Source organism: Jaculus jaculus, chromosome X (genome assembly GCF_020740685.1).
Source record: "Jaculus jaculus isolate mJacJac1 chromosome X, mJacJac1.mat.Y.cur, whole genome shotgun sequence".
Taxonomy (NCBI): Eukaryota; Metazoa; Chordata; class Mammalia; order Rodentia; family Dipodidae; genus Jaculus; species Jaculus jaculus.
Genome location: NC_059125.1, coordinates 61264210 through 61283131, shown reverse-complemented (window position 1 = coordinate 61283131; position 18922 = coordinate 61264210). Strand labels below are relative to the sequence as shown.

Below are 18922 nucleotides of genomic sequence, written 5' to 3'. Positions count from 1 at the left end.
GTTTGCTGCCCTTCTAGCAATTCCTCTCTAGTCTTCCTTCTCCTGCAGTGGTGGGCTGCATGGAGTTAGGTGGGTAGGTTAGTTGGTTGCCTTTTAAACTTGAACCTTCTTTTAGGAATTAGGGGGTTTCGTGTCAAAATTACCATCGGAATGAGAAGCTTTGGCAACATGGTCCGCATTCTCTCAGTACAACCTTGGGCTTGAGTTTCCCTGAAAATTCATGTGTTTTCCCACAGCTTTGCCCTTCTTAGTTACATGCCTGACTACAGTCAGTGCTTGGCTTTGTGTGATTTCTCATCTAGAACATTCTATCTACTACAACATTTGCCCTTTATTTTGAGATTTGAGATGACAGGAGGCCAGTCATATGGTCGGCAATTTCTGGCCCCATGCCCTTCCCAGGCCCTAGAGTGTTTCTTAGTGCAGCAAACTGGACTCCACAAAGCAACACCATGAAGGGAGGATTATCATCAAGTCTTACCATTTATTTCTTTATGGGGTTAAACAAGAGCAGAGAGGCCTCTGCCCCACAATGCAACAAAACAGAAAGCAGTACACATACAGACACTCTCACTGAAACACAGAGGCAGGTTAAGAGGGAGGGCACAGACAACTGAACCATAGCCAGGGAAGGGGGAAGGGATGGGGGACCTGGAGGACTACTAGGAAACCAGCTTGGAGACTCAGTCATAGGAACTAGTGCAAGAAAGTCCTACTCATGAAGCACAGTGTAGAAAATGGCATAAGAAAGCTGCCCAGCTCTGCTGCCTGTGAAGGAGGGCAGGGGCAGCTGGAGAGGTGGTGGAAGATCAGGGGTGGGGTGGATGTGGACAGTCAAATGACTCTGAGGTGGAGTGTGGTGCCCCTTTCCCCTGCCACTGGGCAAGGCCTTGGGCTGGTCTGAGCCAGGGGTCTCCTGGGCACTTGGTGAGGGGAAAGAGAGGATGGGAGTCTCCAAGGGTCCATTCTGGGGACATATCCTCCTTTGCTGCCCAGTCCCTTTTCCCCTCCTGAGGATGCAGGAGTTAGAAGGTAATACCTGGGGTCTCTCTGTGGACCCCAAGGGCCTGCCTCTCATTTATACATGAGCTCTTCTGGAAAGGAGGCAGCACCTCTTCCCCTCTCCAGCTGAAAAGAACACTCTAGAGATGGGGTATGTGGCCAGGCCCAAAGTGCTGAGGGCCAAACGGGAGGGAGGGGGACAGGTTATGACATGAGTAAACTGGCAGGAAAGGGTTCCATAGGCTCATGAAGCTTATTTGGGACTCAGCCGTGGCTTCTCTACAAGGAAGGTCTCCCCTTAATCCTTTAGGCTGAGCAGGCCCAGATCACCCTCACCCTCCCCTCTCAGTTTCACTGGAATGCTTCTCCAGGCCTGTCCCACCTCACTCATCCTTTCTGCTTCTGAAACCCCCTGGCCTGTCCCACACATGTCTGGCTCCTGTTCTTGTCAGTTTTTATTGGCTTATAGATGCCCAGGCAATGTGGCCTCCTCCTCCTAGCAGGTCAGTACAAGGCCAAGGGCCCCAAAGGGGCCCTCAATGTCTTTTCTCTCACTCAGCCCCTTGCTTTGACTAAACAAGTCTCTTAGCAAAGGGTCACCAACACATTATCTCTAAGAGTCTTCTTGCCAGTCTCTGGACTTTGTCCAGTAAGGGCAAGGGGTGACCTGCTAAAGGGTGAGTAGTCGTCTGGCTGTTCCACGGTGGGAAAGTAAGCCACAGGGTCAGGGATAGGAAGGGATCAATATTCTTTGGTAGGCTGGGAATGGGGACAGGGTGGGGTCGGGGAGGCTCATCTCTGGAGAGCTCTGTGGTAATGCCACCAGGTTCTCCTTCATGGGGGCCTGGGCTAGGACAAGATAGGGGAGCATGAGGACCCAGGCCAGGCCTGACCCACTTGGGCTCAAGTCCCTACTCCCCACTGAGATTGGAAATGAAAGGTCTGTGGCCCCAAGGCCATGTTCTCCAGGGCAAGAGAGGCCCTAGGGAGTGTGTGCACCTTCTGTAAGATATGGCCCTCCAGACAGCAGCAGTCCAATCATGTGCCCTCAGCCTTTTTTTTTTTTGGCTCCTGGGTTGTTTCCCCAGAGGGCTGCATTTGCACCTCTGTCTGATTTGGGTGGCACTTCTTGAACCTGCCTAAATACCAATCACTCCCCTCCCAAAAACCAGTGGCAGTAGACCATTAGGTCATCTTCCCAGGCCCTCTGTCTACTTCTCTCCTCTCCTCTCTTCTGCCCCATCCCCTATCTTTGTTCTCTTGCACCTCTCTTTCTGTATCCTGTTCCAAGCCCTCACTGCCTAGGGTGGTGGGGCACAGCTAACTGGGGCCTGGGCCTAGCTGCAACTGTGTGTGCCTCATCTCCCAGCCTGATGCTTCACCGGTGATGGTTCCACATGGCCAAAGTGTGTAGAAGTGGCAGGAGGGCAATCGCACTGTCTGCCATCGCCTGTAGGGATATGGGCGGGAGAGAATTAAGGATCTTGGCAACAAAGGAATGCGGAGGGGGAGAGCTACTTCCCCTTTGTGACCCCCAACATTCCCTGCAGGGCTGAGGCTGGGTGAGCAGCCTCCTTCCCTGGAGTCAGGGCTTTTGGCAGGGGTAGGCAATTCTTGCCCCTGCTCTCCCCCCCCCATTTTTTTTTTTTTGCTTAAGCCCCTTAGGAGGGGCTTGGAAGGGGGCACCTTCTATTCCTACCATTTTCTCCCCAGTGAATTTTGCAGCTCCCTGGGGCCCTCTGGCCATTCTGTTGGAGCTGCTTTTGGGGTGGAGGTAGGTTGGGGGTGATGTGTAGTCCCCCATTTTCCCCTGCCCCCATCTGTTCCTGCACCTCTCATGGGAGGAGCTCCCTCCCCCCCTGCCTGGAGGGGGGGCTGGAGCTGATGTCAGTGTGTGGCAGAGGTCTAGCCATCCTCCTTACTGTCATTCTTCCTGTGTCAGACCCTCCTCTAGGGCAGGCACTGTCTCCATCCCCAGTCCCCCACCACCCTGATTACTGGAGAAGGACACTACGGTATGGAGGAGCATGAGAACAAGGACACAGAGCCGGATCCTACTAGGGCTGAGGCGGGAGCCCCCAGAGACCGGCAATAGGGAAGGTTTGTGGCTTACACGGCCTGGGGGCTCATGGCGGGGGTGGAAGTGGTGGTACTGTTGGTGGTAGTGGTGGAAATAGGAGTGATGGAATTGCTGGTGGTGGGTTTTGGGAGCCTCAGTTTCCTTGAACTTCTTCTTCTCCGACTCACAGGAGACCCACTGTACATCACAGCACTTGGTTTCCAGCCGCTTTGGTGAAGTATCCAGCAACCCTGTCAATGGATAAGGAAGGTATGGGGATGCTCAGGGGGATAATAGCTCTGCCTTACCTGGAGAGGGGATGTTCAAAGCTGGGACTGCTCAGGTAGCTCCTGTCCCCCTTGACCTTCCCTTCCTGGAACCCTCTCTCTCTCTCAGGGACCCCACCAATTTCTCTAGGATGATTCCCTAGCTCAGTATATTCTGGGCAGAAATGGCCATTCTAGTTTTTTGTTTTTTTTTTTCCTGTTCAATCTGGTACTATCCTAACCTGAGGTCCTGAATGCCCACTCCTCCAGCCACTGACCTCCATCTAGTCTGGTTCCCATACTGTCCTCCCACCCCCCTGGCCTCTCCCACCTCCTCCCCTTTCCCCAGTGTCCTGCCTTTACCTGTACATATAAAGCCAGGGAGTCCTCCATACACCATTTCCTCATTGTCGGGGAGGATAAAGGGGCACCGGGTCTGCACCTCCAGGCAGTATTGCTTGCAGGGCACCCAGCGCTGGCATTCCTGCTGGGTCACGCTGAAATATTCTGAGCACAGCCAGGCCTTGTAGACAGCCTGTGGGGAAAGGAAACAGCATCAGCTCATGTGCCATGATGAGGGTGGAGATGGTGTACTAGTTGGCTTAGCCAACTTAACCCTAGTGTACAAAAAATGGAGAGAAAGGAGTTTTGGTCAAAGCCCATCCATCCTACTCTATGACCACCCATTGCAAAGCCAGGCCTCCAGGGTTCTCTAGTCTACAGTCATATAAATCTCAGAATTTGCTGGCAAAAAATCACAAAATTACCCCTATACCAATCACCTCATGCAACCATATCATTTTACGCTTGGTTCAAAAAGCAAATCTAAGTAGAAAGAACACTGCTGGAGGTATCACAAATTTCTGATCTAAAATTATACTATAGAGCCATAGTGACAAAGACAGCATGGTACTGGCACAAAACAGATGCATATTCCAATGGAATAGAAGACCTAGAAATAAACCCATACAGCTAAGGTTACCTAATTTTCAACAAAGGCATCAAAAATATAGACTGGAAAAAAAACAGCCTATTCAACAGATGGTACTAGGAAAACTGGATCTCTACCTGAAGAAGAATGAAATTAGATCTACATCTCTCATCCTGCACAAAGATCAAGTGGAATGGGGCCAGGGAAGAGGGAACATAGGAGTGTAACTTAATGGAATATGACCAATATGTTCATTCAATAAAGTTCCCAATTAATAAAAAACAACTGTAAAAAAAGTGGATCAAAGACTTTCATACAAAGCCAGAAGCAGTGAAAATACTAGAGGGAAAAAGGCAATATACTGGAAGTTATAGGTATAGGGAAGTAGTTTTTCTAAAGGATTAAGATAACACAGGAATTATTCCCAAGAATCAACAAACGGGAGTATATTAAATTAAAAAGGTTTCACATGGCAAAAGAAACTATCCGTAAACCAAACAGGAAGCCTACAAAGTAGGAGGCGATCCTTAGCAGCTATTTCTCTGACAGGGGATTGACTTAGAATATACAAAGAACCATAGAAAAGTAAACATCCCCCCCAAAAAAACCCTGCTAATCAATAAATGGGTTAATGAAATGAACAGACATTTCTCAAAAGAAGAAACATAAATGGCCAACAAGTACTTTTAAAAAATATTCGACATTCTTAGACATGAAGGAAATGCAAATTAAAACCACTTTGATATTTCATCTTGCCACAAGCAGAATGATAACTATCATCCAGAAAATAAAAGACAAAAAATGATGCAGAGGTTGTAGGAAAAGGTAAACTTTTTTAAAAAATATATTTCATTTACTTGAGAGAGAGGAAAGAAAGAAAGAGGAAAAGAGAGAGAAAAGGAGAGAATGATGCGCCAGGGCCTCCAGACACTGCGGACGAACTCCAGATGCATGCACCCCCTTGTGCTTCTGGCTTACATGGGTCCTGGAGAGTCAAACCAGGATCCTTTGGCTTTGAAGGCAAATGCCTTAACTGCTAAGCCTTCTCTCCAACCCCAACTTTTTTTGTTTTAAGTTAGCATGTTACTTGATATTTTCCTGGGAACTTCAGTAGCTCAAATTGAAGGAAAGAGGAACTCTTATTTACTGTTACTGGGAGTGTAAACTGGTGCTGCGACTATGAAAATCAATGTGAAGATTTCTTAAAAAGCTACAAATTGGACTATTTTATGACCCAGCTTGACCACTCCTGGGCATATACCTAAAGGATGCTATATGCTACCATAGAGACAGCTGCACATCCATGGTCATTGGTGCTCTATCACAATGGCTATGAAATGCAATCAACCTAAATGTCCCTCAACAGGATAATGAAAATATGGTACACATACATGATGGAGTTTTTCTTGGCTGTAACTAAATATGAGGTTATGAAATTTTCAGGAAAAAGGATGAATAGAATTGTAAATAATTCTATACTAACTACTGGGCATGCTTAATCATGCCTTTAATCCCAGCACTCGGGAGGCACAGGTAGGAGAATTGCTGTGAGTTTGAGGCCACCCTGAGAATACAGAGTTAATTCCAGGTTAGCCTGGTCTAGAGTGAGATCCTACCTCAAAAAACCAAAATAATAATAATAATTACACTAAGTGAGGTAACATGGGCCCAGAAAGCAAGAGTTGCATTGTTTCTTTCATATATGGATCCTAACTTTATGTTCGTATGTATATAAATAAGGGCATGTGAGATGGAAAGTATGGGCTGATTCCAACCTGGATACCTGGAGAGGGGAATAAGAAGGGACAAGATGTTGAGAAGAACAGCAGGAAACATGTATGAGATCATAGAAAAGACAAAGCTGTTGGGGAAGGCACATGGGACAGTGGGAAAGGGGAAAGAGGGGCAGGGAAATAAAAATTTGTTTGAACATACCATAATGAAACCTAATTCTTTTTATGCTAATAAATAAAAATAAATTAAAAGTATCTTGGCCTGGAGAGACAGTGTAGTGGTTACAGCATTTGCCTGGGTAGCCTAAAGACCCAGGTTCAATTCCCCAGGACCAACGTAAGCCAGATGCACAAAGTGAAGGTGACACATGCATCTGGAGTTCGTTTGCAATGGTTACAGGCCCTGGCGTGCACATTCTCTCTCTCCCTCTCCCTCTGCCCCCCCCCTTGAATAAATAAAGTATTTTTAAAAAATGTCTTGTCTGAGGTTGCCCATATATAACAAGGCAAATCTTATTTCTATTCAATTTGGCAAACATTTCCTTGGCTAATGGTGTTAAGCTCAATTCAAGAAAGTGATGGAAAGAATAATCCATGGTCTTTACCTCACTAGGGTATTGTGTGGATCAAATAATATATCACATTTGAAAGTGTTTTGTAAACTCTAAAGGGCAATAGAAATGTGAGGGGTTATTTTTAATATAAACAGGAATCTGCCTTACCAGGCACCACATATATCTGTGAGTTCTGCTTAATCCAGGGTCTGCTTTGTGGCTTAACTTCATTGATATATATTCTGTCCCTCATTTAGCCCACCCCCACCCTACCAGGCAGTGGGTACTAGCTACAAAGGTCCCCTGCTCCATCCTCTGTCTCTTGTCAAGTCCAGGATTTCTCAACAGCAAAACTACTGACATTTGGGAGCAGATATGCCTTTGTTCTGTGGGCTGTGCTGTCCATTGTAGGATACTTAGCAGGGTCCCTGGCCCCTTCCCACTATATACCAATAACATTGTCCCTCTCCTTCACTTTGAAAATGAAAATAAATGTCTCCAGCCATTCATTGTTAAATGTCCCCTGGGGAGTGGAGAGGTCCACATCCACACCTTTGTGCAGGTCACCATCTCTCACCTGGATGACGGTCTCCTATTTGCCTCCCACTTCCATTCTTTCTCTTTTCAACCTACTACATGGGAGTAAAGATGGATTCAAACTGTCATCAGATTGTTACTTCCCTGCTTCCAACCCTTCAACACATTTCGACTAAAGCCCAAATGTCTGAGCACAGACTTCAAACCCTTGCACAACTATGATCCTTTTCTAAACTATTTTGTTTGTTTTTTTCAAGGTAGGGTTTCACTCTAGCCAAGGCTGACCTGGAATTCACTATGGAGTCTGAGGGTGGCCTCAAACTCGCAGTAATCCTCCTTCCTCTGCCTTCAGTGCTGGGATTAAAGGCTTGCACCACCATGCCCGACTTTCCAAACTAATTTTATACCTGTCTTCAAGCTCATCATAATATACAAACACATTTTCTTCTTTTCCTTGAATGTGCCCTACTTCCTCCTACATTTAGGCCTTAACACATGCTGCTCTCCTGACCTGGCATGCTCTACCCCCACCTGTGGCATAGATGGGCTCTTCTCATCTTTCAAGTCTCAGATTAAATGTCATTTCTGTAAAAAGTGTCCTCGTGTCCACTTTTATTAGAGGATCCTGCCCTAATTATTCTCTCCTTTCATTGGTTCTTAACCACAGGTGTTAACTTTGCATGCTTGGTAGGTCTCTCTCTGTAGACTGCATTGGACTATGAGTTGCATGCATGCAAGCATGAATTTGTCTACTAGTCATTGTGCATTCAGCACAATATATGTTGAAACACTGGTTGATAGCATGAACAGGATGAGAAAATGAGGAAAGTCCCTATCTCTCACCGGATTTTCAGCTTTGTGGGTAGGCACACCTATCTTGAATCTGTGGCATATGATCTGTTCCATTAGAAACACTACACCATGGCTTATTACAGCTAAGCTAGTAGACACTGGGGGAAATTCCAGTGAGGAAATAGCAGTTGAGACAGGAGGGTGCGGATGTGCTCAGTTGATAGGGTTCTTGCCTGACATGCTCAAAGTCCTGAGTCTGATGCCTAGCACCCATACACCTGCAATCTCAGCTCCTGAAAAGTAGAGGCAGGAGGATTACGAGTTCATGGTCATCTTTGGCTACATAGTGAGTTTGAGGCCAGTATGGAATATAGTGTGGCCCTGTCTCAATAAAAAGTTGATACTGTGCCGGGCGTGGTGGCGCACGCCTTTAATCCCAGCACTCTGGAGGCAGAGGTAGGAGGATTGCCATGAGTTCAAGGCCACCCTGAGATGACAGAGTTAATTCCAGGCCAGCCTGGACCAGAGTGAGATCCTACCTCCCTACCTCGAAAAACCAAAAACAAAAAAAAAAAGTTGATACTGGACTCAAAGTAGGATTTCATAGATAAGATGGGTCAACGAGACAATATTGACAACAGATTAAGCAAAGGCAAGGAGATTGATGAATATATGATGGGCTAAGAGAACAGAATGGCTTCACATGAATGAAATGAAAGGGGACCAAAGTCCTGTTGATGGGCATTTCAGTCATTTCTAAGTTGTCACCATAAGAAATAATGCTCCACTGAATATCTTGGTGCACACCTCTACTGCACACTTGCCTTAAATGTATTTATGTACATTTATAAAGTTGAAATTTTTAGAATGAAAGGAACCTACAAAGGAATAGGAAGGGAGTCAAGGAAGGATGACAAAGAACTGATGAGGGTAAAAGGCAGGGTAAGAGAAAACCAGAAGAGTAAAATAGTAAGCGAGTGTTGGAGGGGAGAGAGGAAGTGGCAGTACAAGAGGAAATGTGGAAGGAACGGTGGGGGGAGGGTAATAAAATGTGGAGGTGTATAGGCAGGAAATAGGGTTGGAGAAAATAAAGAAAGAGTTGGATGGTTTATGGGAGGTAAAGGGGTATAGGATACGGAAGGGTAAATGGGCAGGAAGGGGACTGGAGATGACTCGATGGATGAAGTGCTTGTTGCTTAACCCTGAATACTCAAATTTGATCCCCAGACCCCACACAAAAATCTAGTAGCCATAATTGGCTTCTGCAGTCCCAGTATTCTGACAGAGAGGTGGGAGTCAGAGAGAGAAAGAGCGCACTGACTCACATGAGGTGGAAGTATCCACCTGAAAGTTGTCTTCTGATCTCCACATGCACACCATAGCAAGTGTTGTGCCTCTCCCCGCATATACACACATAGGAAGAGCAGGAAGATAACAGCATGTGGGAGCAGAAAAGGTGGTAACACTACGGATAGAGGGGCTGAAAGGAAGTAGAAAAGGCAGGGGTAACAGCAGAGAGCTGGACAAGAAGTGACAAGTTTAGATGGGAAAGATGGCAACATAAGAAAGAGGAATGAAGAAATGGAAGGAAGTGCGGCTAAGGGGATGGCTCCATCTTGCCCTGAAAAGCATGAGCACCTGAGTTTGGACCCCCAATGCCCATGTAAAAGCTGGGCCTGTGGTGCACATCTATAATCCCAGTACTGGGGAGGCAGAAGCAGAAAAGATCCCTGGGGCTTTCTGGCTAGCTAGTCAAGTATAATTGGTGCACTCCAGGTTGAGCGAGAGACTGTCTCTAAAACTAAAGTAGACAGTGATTGAGGTAGACAATGTGGACCTTTGGCCTCTGCATGTGCACCCACACACATGTGCACTTGCATGAACATACACAAACCACATACACATTTCCTAAAAAGGAAATTTAGAGGGAAAAAAAAGGAAAACTGTAGGGATGAAAGAAAGTGAAATCCCAAGAGCAAAGGGCCCAAGCCCACTGCCCTAAACTCTGAAGCCTGGACCTAGAACCAATCTCACTCTCACCCCAAACTGTGTGGAATCAGCCCATGTCCATCAGTGCAGCTAGGGCGTAGAGGGCCCTTTGAGAGTCTTCCTGGGCTCTCTCAAAGCAATGTTTCTGCTTTGAGACGAGGAGTCCCCAGTGGCATTCCTGCCCTCCTCCTTGCAGGCAACTGCAATTAGCCCAGTAACAGACTATAGCCTCTGGGCACTCCCCTCATCTGCTCCTGGGAGAGAGAGGGAGAGGAAAGGCGGGGGAGGGGAGAGGGGTGGCCTGACAGTGGGAGTGTGGCCTTTCTCCTTAATTAGCCGACCCCCCCTTCAGTCCCCACACCCCCAGCCAGAGTCACCATGGCAACAAGTGGGTGAGCAGATTGCCTGGGGAGGACACCAGGCCTGTGGGTGGTTAGGCAGGAACAGACAAGGAGCTAATGAGGGGAATGGAGGAAGAAGAGCCACACAGAGCTCAGAGGTAATCCAATTCCTGAGCCCCACAGCTGGCTAGTTGAGCTATTGCTGGCCCCATGTTTCAAGGTAGCCTGGGGTCCTTCTCAGGTAATATAGCTATTAGTTTTACCAAGTGGCAATAAATCCACCTTAGACTCGGTAGCCCTGTTCCCAAGACCATCCTGTGGACCTTGCTCTGTCTAATCAGTGTGAGGCCAGAGGTATGTGGAGGGGGGCGCATGCTGGCTGGTGGTTTGTGATGTGGGCTTGGCCACTCCTCTAGGAATAAGGGCTAGGTGTAGGAGGGCTGTAGGACTTTCTGCAGGTGGGGCTCACAGGTAAAGGAGGAAATGTCTTAGAACCAGGTACCAGGCAGTTGGGAGACTTGAGGAGACTTTTTACTTTCAAGATTCTCAACTCCGGCTGCATAGTAGAATCACTAGAGATATTTTTTCTTTACTTATTTGCAAGCAGACAGTGATAGAGAGAAGAGATACAGACAATGAGAATGGGTGCACTGGGTCTCCAGCCTCTGCACACGAACTCCAGATGCATGAGTCACTTTGTGCATCTGGCTTTACATGGGTACTGGGGAATTGAATCCAGGTCATTAGGCTTTGCAGGCAAGCACCTAAACCATTGAGATTCCTCTCCTGCCCCTAGAGAGCTTTAAAAAATATACCCACATGGCTTACATCACAACCGGACCAACAAAGTCTGAATCCTTGCAGGTAAGACCCACATGTCTACACTTTCACAAACCACCTCTAGAAATTTCTGCATGCAGCTGGGGTTGAGATAATCAAGTTTTAACATTTTATAGCTGGGGAAACTGAGGTTCAGAAAGGGAGTAGGGACCCACTTAACTGCAGACACATAAAGTAGTGGCAAAGGGAGGGACTTGAAGCTTGAAATTTGGGATTATGATTCCAACTTCAGGGATTCTCCTACTGAAAATTTATGCCAGCAACTGAATTCTAAACTAGAAGTCCAACACAGGGACTTGGGTAGAGGAGGAGGAGAATTGAGGAGAGCAAGGCCTATTCTGTGGTTTCAGGCTCTTCACACTCCAGCCCAGGAAGAAAAGGCTTCTCTGCCATGCCCTGTCCAATGGGCTAGATCCTTGAGGTAATAAGGGTAGGGGGTATAGGATAGGGTGACATGATCTGGTGGTGCCCTCCTTTCCCCACCTCAGTAAGGCCACTGCTGGGTTCAATCAAGTTCTTGCTGCTTTAGCCCAGTTGCTATGGGAACTAGGAGGGGACACAAAAGCAGAGAGTAACTAGAGGGAACACCAATTAACCCAAAAAGGAAGCTAGGAAGGCTGTCCCACTCCTCCCAGCTGGGCAGTAGAGCTGCTCCTGAAATAGGAGGGACGAGATAAGGGGGATCCCTAGCCCTCCTGGGCTCTGCAGTTGCCAGCTTAGGGAGGAGTGTAAGAACCTGGCCAGCTTCACCCTCAGCTTCCTGGCTTTCAGTCCTACCCAGAGCATTCTATTCGTACACTCTTCTGGAAAGAGATGTCTCACTTTACCAAAGACTTTGTGAATGCACACTGTCACACTTCAAAGCCAGGACTCAGGGTCAGAGGATATAGAAAGTGATGGACCTCCTGAGCTCTTTGATTTGGAGTTGGAAAAATTCTACAAGAGTGGAGATTTACTTCTTGCCAACCAGGAAGTAAGCAGTTTCCCTCCTGATTTCTAACTTGCTTCCCACTGTGGTCTGTTTCCCCAATCGAATCTTCCCTACAGGCACTTTCTTCATGGCTGCTTGTCTTTCTAATATACTCATAGGACCATTGGCCAGGAGTTTCAGGCATGGTGGGTGTGGAAACAAAGGAACAATGTGGGCTGGCCATGGGATGAAATCCACTGTCTGCAAATGCCACAGTACAGTCAGACATGCACAAAATCTACCAAAAAACCAGGAGGCACTCTGACTGTTCACCCAAAGCCTCCTTGTCTATCTTATATTGAATTATGTGAGGGACTCTGTTGGACAGAGGTCAAGAATCAAGTACTCCTCTACTTTGGACTTGCAAAGAGTTGGATCAGAATAGAGTAAGGTCATGGATATAATTCTGGGCAGAGCAGAAGTCCACTGGGATTGGCAAAGTCAGAATGAGATTAGAGGCTTTATAAGGCAAATCCAGGTTGATGACAAGGGCTTTATTTAAGGGGCTATAAAAATAAGCTACAGCTGTTCCTGCTTCTTAGAATGAGCAGTCATGAGTTAAGCAGTTTAACCTGCCCTAAAGAAACGGTGGGAAAATGGTTGGAAAGGTGAAGCCAGTACAGCTCCTGAGGGTCCTCATGTCTTCAAGCCTCTTAGGCTATCTACTATGTGCTCAAAGGCTGATGTGTCTACCCTGACCATGCGTAGCCTAGTGAAGGAGTATCTATAATATATGGACAGTTCTGAAAGGGCTTAGGTAATTCCTGTCAAATAGTTCAGCAAAGGAGTTCATAACTGGTCCAGAATGGACAGGACTGTGAGAATATCACTCTGCCTGCTGATGGAATTTCTACTCCATCACTGCCACCCAGTTTCTGATTGTAAACATTGTCATAGCATGCTCATTCTCTCACAGGGCAGCCTATATTTTCAGGCAACTCTAGCAGTTAAAGTTCTTTCTTCTTTTCAGCTAAGGTAACACCTCCCTATAAACTCATGTTTCTCACTGGCTCTTCTGGAGCCATCTAGAACTGTGTGCTTCCTGTCACTCAGGCTGGCTCTGCAGGTATTTGTAGACTTCTCTGAATCTAATCTCCTCATTCTTTTGTTCATGTACCACATGTTGAACACTTGAGTGCTTCAGCACTGTACTGGAAGCTATAGATAATGGGAATAAATAAGACAAAAAGCAACAGAAATGACTGTGTGGACCAATCATTATAAGCTGCTGTGCTAAATAGCATGTATTTGATACGATAGTAGTGTAAAGGGAAAAATATCAACTGTATTTTGAAGGCCAACATACAGGGAAACATCTCCATGTGGGAGAGACTTAAGTTGGGACTTGAAAAAAGTAGAAGTTCAGTAGGTGGAATAGAGTGGGAATAAAGTATGCTTCAAGCAAAGAAACTAGCAGATACAAAGACCCAAAAGTGTGAAATAATGATGGGCAAATCATTGTAGATAATTCAGTGTGACTAGATAGTGTATTTGGTGGTTAGTAAGGATGGTACATGAGGCTGTGAAGGAAGGCCTTGTCCTTTTCAATATGCTCTGGGAGCTGAAGAGGAATGATTTTTCCTCCTATAGGCAATGGAGAGCCTCTAATGAACTGTTAATAACAGCTTACTTAAGTATCACTTATGTCTAGCTTGTTGACACAGGCATGTAACCCCTGCTACTTGGGAGGCTGTGGCAGGAAGATCACAAGTTTGAGACAAGTTTGGGATTCTTAATGTGACTGTCTCAAGGGGAAAAAGATACCTTATTAGTTTTGTAACTAACTTTTCAGAGTCTGGTTTTTTTGAGGTGTGTAATGTGTGGTGGGGGGTATATACATGTGCATGTGTAACAGAGGAGAATCTCAAGTGTCTTTCCTCTATTGCTCATCCACATATTCCCTTGAGATGGAGTCTCTGAAAGTGAAGCTGCAATTTTCACAGGCCCCAGTGATTCTCCAGTCTCTGCTCCACACAGGACTGGGATAACAGGTATGTGTGGCCATCCCCAACTGCTTATGTGGGTCATGGGAAATCGAATTCAGGTGGTCTCAGGCCCTTTCAGCCCTTCATGCTTGCAGCAAGTGCTCGTACTCACCTCCCTACCCCCCTTTTAAGACAGGGTCTCACTGTACAGCCCTGGTTGGCCTCAAACTTACAGCCATCCTCCTTCTTCTGCTTTCCAAGTGCTGCAATTATAGGCTCACACCACCACACTTAGCGCAGACCCTCCTTCAGAGTTTAGACTACTATAACCATTGCCTCCTTGACATTTCCACCTAGCTGACCCACATGCCCCAAAGTCAAGATGACCCTAAACTAAATTCATCTTCTTTACTCTCAAGTCTTACATTTCTCCTATTGTTTTTCCTTAATAAATGAAGCCAGCTGGGCATGCATGCAACCATGAGTCCAACAGTTGAGATGTGAAGAGGTGAGAAGCAGTGAAAGTTCAAGGTCAACTTTGGCAATATAGTGACAGTGTGAGGCAAGCCTGGACTACAGGAGACCCTGTCTTAAAAAAATTGAAACTGAAATTCATTGCAACCAAGATAGAAGGCTGGTAGTTATCCCAGACCCCTTTACCAACCTTATTTTCCACATTTGTAGGTAATTCTGTTGGTTTTACCTCATTAATTTATTTTTTTCACATCTATTCCTTCTTCCTTTCTGCTGCTAAGGCCTTAGTTGAGGTCCTCATCACTTTTCACTCAGACTATTACAATAATCTCCTAACTGATCTCCTATAATCCCAGAACTGAGGAGGCAGAGGCAAGAGGAACAGGAGTCAAAGTGACCTTCACCTAAGTAAGTTCAATGCTAGCCTGAGCTACAAGAGACTCTGCCTCGAAAGAAAGAAATAAAGAAAAAGAAAGAGAGAGAGAGAGAGAGAAGGAGAGAAGAAGGGTCTGGATAAAGGTTAGTGAACCATCAGGGCTTAAGGGGTTAATCAGGGCTTAAGGGGTTTATTATTAGGAACACAGTAGGACTATGCTTTCCACTTTGAAGTTAGGCATGGACATGTGGTTTATGTAGCCAATCAAGGGTAAGTTGTAGTGACATAGATCACTTGTGGGAATAATATCTAATGGCTGATATGTGATTTGGCACATTCTCTTTCCTCTGCTTCTGACTGTGGAAACAAAAGTTTAGATGTCCTCTCTACTACCCTAGGCATAGTGACAACCATGCAAAGATGCTTTTTACATGCTGACATATTTTGAGTATGTATCATGGCAAAAAAATAACCATTTCTTGTATGAAGCCTCTGATATTTGCTGGCTATTTCTTACTACAGCATAACCTAGCTCACTATGACTGATAAAGCAATAGTAAAAGCCATGAGAGTAGACAGAGAAAGGGCTTAATAGACTCCTGGGAAAAACACAAGCATTTAAGGGCAGGTGAAGGGAGGAAATGAGATGAAGACAGATGAGTGGTTCAAGAGATCAGAGGAGATCTGGGAGTATAGTTAAGTGGTAGAGCACTTGCCCAGCATGAATAAGAACCTGTTGGAAGAGGAGATTGAAGGAGAAACAGAAGAGAATGGCATTCCATAAATTAAGAGGGGAGAGAATTTCAGACTAAAGAGTGATCAGCAGATAAGTGCTACATAGACAGCAACACATAGGTTTGAACAAATGAAGCAATCCCATCAGTTTCAGCAGAGACCAGAGGCAGAAGCCAGAGTGTAGGAAACTGAAAAGGGATTGTGAGAAGAACAAAAAGGAGACATCTATGAGCAGATGACTCTCCCAAGAAGTCAAAAATCCCCAGGTTTTGTTTATTTTAATATTTCAAGGGATTTAGTTTTCAGCCCTCTCAATTGGCTGAACAATGGCTATATGGCTGTTGACATTCACAAAAGTCCTAGATATTTTTTTTTGTCCTAGAGTTTATCAATACAAAGTGAAAAAGAAGTGTCAGTACTCCCGTCCTAGAAACCTATTCCTGTAGCCAGTAGCCAGAGATACCATTTGCTCTCTGGGGGACTGTATCACATGTCACTGATAACTCATTGCAGGTGGAAAGAGGGAGGCCTGCCTGAAGCATGGAACCAAAGAGATAGCCAAATTCAAAGTCCCAGAATAGAGTCCAAGCTTTCTAGCAAGGCCTCTGCATAAATCAAATATCCATGGATTGTAGGCTCTTTTGTTACTCATTTGTGTATTGTTTTCAAGTAGTTGGTATACAAGTGGAGGATGTTGATACATGCAGTACTTGAAGACCAACCTTCTGGCAACTACCTCAGACTGGAACAGAGTAAAGAGCTATAAGTTGAAAAACTGAAGATTATGATTATGAAGGTTATGAATGTATCTTCATGGATGCTCACCGCCAATGAAAAAACTAGGGATATGTTAGCAAAATGGTTATAGAAAACTAAGTAAATAGGAAAGGCAATTATCAACTGTAAGAACACAAGATAACCAAGGAAGAAAATGTAATCACAGTAGCATACATGACTTAGTTGTAAACAATATTTATAAACCTAACAATGTAAGTAAGTTCTACTATTTTTTTTATTTTTTTCTTTCTTTTTTTAAATTTTTATTAGCATTTTTCATGATTATAAGAAAAAAAACCATGGTAATTCCCTCCCTCCACCCCCCACACTTTCCCCTTTGAATTCCTTACTCATAAGTTTAAGGCATAAAATTTTTTATTAATTAGTTTTGTATTCAGCAAATACAGTCAGTTTGGTATAGGCTCATCCATGACCTAACCCCTCCCCTTGGCCCCTCCTTGTTTAGGTATATGGGTCATGCATTGTGAAGTTAGCCCACAGTTATGGGTAGGACAAATGTCTCTGCATGTTAAAACTGAAAACTGGGATATGCCAATATTGGATGTACTAGTTGAAGAGATGCATGTGTCCATATATTATACTACTGGTAGTAAGAGATATAAACCCTCCTCTAATAAGATAAAAAGTCAATAAATAAAATGTATGACAGAAAAATCAATAAATAGTATATTGATGTGCCATTTAGAAATGTGAAGGCAAGAGTTAACCAAAGAGAAAAGTTAAGGGAGTTGGAGGTATTTAACTCTGACGAGTAAGCTCAAGGGTGAAACAAAAGGCCACTGCTTCAATGATAAACATTGTGTTCTGTATATATTATTTAAATTATTTTTGTTCATTATTTATTTATTTGAGAGTGACAGAGAGAGAGAAAGAGGCAGACAGATAGAGAGAATGAACGTGCCAGTGCTTCCAGCCACTGCAACGAACTCCAGACACGTGTGCTAACGTGGGTCCTGGGGAATTGAGCCTTGAACTGGGGTTCTTAGGCTTCACAGGCAAGCGCTTAACCGCTAAGCCATCTCTCCAGCCCTGTATATATTATTTAAAGGACAGAAATAAGCTACTAAGATGGATAGATGAGATAGGTGACATACACATGTTATTGTGTATATTTGTGATATATCTGTCTGCTTATATGTGTGCACATACATATATACAGATTAAAAAATCAATACATAAAAGCAGTGACAGAACATTTAAGAATGTAGAGGTAAACATGAGAAGAAAGAAGAGTTCCAAGTATTTAACTCTAAGGGACAAGTGGACAAACACACACACACACACACACACACACACACACACACACACACACACACATGTGACTTTGAAAATTATTAACATACATTAATTTGATAAAATTAAATTAAAACAAACTCATCTGCAGCTGTAAACTTCCAAACAACAAAGCAAAATACCCAAAACTTGACCTGATCAATTTTGCTAGATTTGCCCTGCATAGCCCTGACCCAGAGGCCTAGCCTGGCCCTGCTAGGGGTGTCCAACCAATGGCCCAGGATAGCTATGAATACAGTCCAACACAAAATCATAAACTTACTTAAAACATGATTTTGTTTTGTTTCTGTAAGTCTATTATGTAGTTGTTGAGTGTGAACTTTGTAGATGACATGTGACAATGTCAAAAGGTTACACATGCCTGGGTGAGCCATGGAGTTGGGCCAGGTACACTTCATAAGCCAAGAGAGGAATGAGGAGTCTTACAAATAGAGAGAGGAACTAATGTGAGAAGGGGGCAGCACTGGGGGCTTCTGTGCATAATGGTTGTGCAGGTCAATACAGGAATGGTGTTGGTGTGACATGGGCAACTACAGTTTCCTTTAGGTTTCACAAGTCCCCTAGGAGGCACACTTGTTTTTACAAAAAGCCATCACCAACACTGTAAATCTAGCTCACTGTCCCTGCTTCACCTCCTTTCCCCAAGTGCTATGCCTTGCTAGGTAGATGAGAGCATGGGGAGAACAGAGGCCTGATCAAAGGTGACTATAGCACTATAGCTGTCCTCTGGTTATGAGGTGAATCAAAGACTTCAGGATCCTTCTTCCCTTTCTTCCTCTTCCCTCTTTGTTCACTTACTAAAATCTCTCCAGTCGCCTTCTAGCTTCCAATCACCACCTCTACCTCAGAAGCCTCACCTATTCAAGTACCACCTCTCCCTCCTCCTCAGCAGCCCATTTCAGTTGTGAATTGCAACTGGGTATTAAGTAATCACTTGGATCAAACACATCTAATTAAGATGAGAATAACAGCTACCCTATATTAAGTGCTTACTATAGGCTAGGCTCTATTCTAAGTACCTGATCCTGGCATTTATTAACTCATTGACTCCCACAATCACTCCCTAAGGTAGAGACAGATCTTTATATAGATAAGGGTAGATAGGACCAAAGAGTTTAAATAATTTACCCAGGGCCCACAGTCAATGATATTATGATAGTGGTTAGCATTTCTTGGGCAATTTTCATCACTCTTAAGAGATTAATGATTTATGTCCCTTAAGCTTCATGATGGTCCTATTTTTTTAGTTGTTAAGGTGAGGAAAATGAAAAGATATTGAAGAATACATTGAAAATTTAATAAGTATT

The 18922-nt window shown here is 44.7% G+C and overlaps 1 protein-coding gene across 1 annotated transcript in view; it reads right to left on the bottom strand.

The window, feature by feature from the left end:
* Positions 1 to 464: 464 nt before the first annotated feature.
* Nalf2 (NALCN channel auxiliary factor 2) overlaps positions 465 to 18922 on the bottom strand; it is a 38338-nt gene continuing 19880 nt past the window's right edge. Inside the window, exons 2-3 of the mRNA XM_004660995.2 lie at positions 3691 to 3862; positions 465 to 3312 (exon numbers count right to left, since the gene is read on the bottom strand). Coding sequence (XP_004661052.1) covers positions 2927 to 3312; positions 3691 to 3862 — 558 coding nt within the window. The 3' untranslated portion in view covers positions 465 to 2926. The remainder of the gene's footprint in view (positions 3313 to 3690; positions 3863 to 18922) is intronic.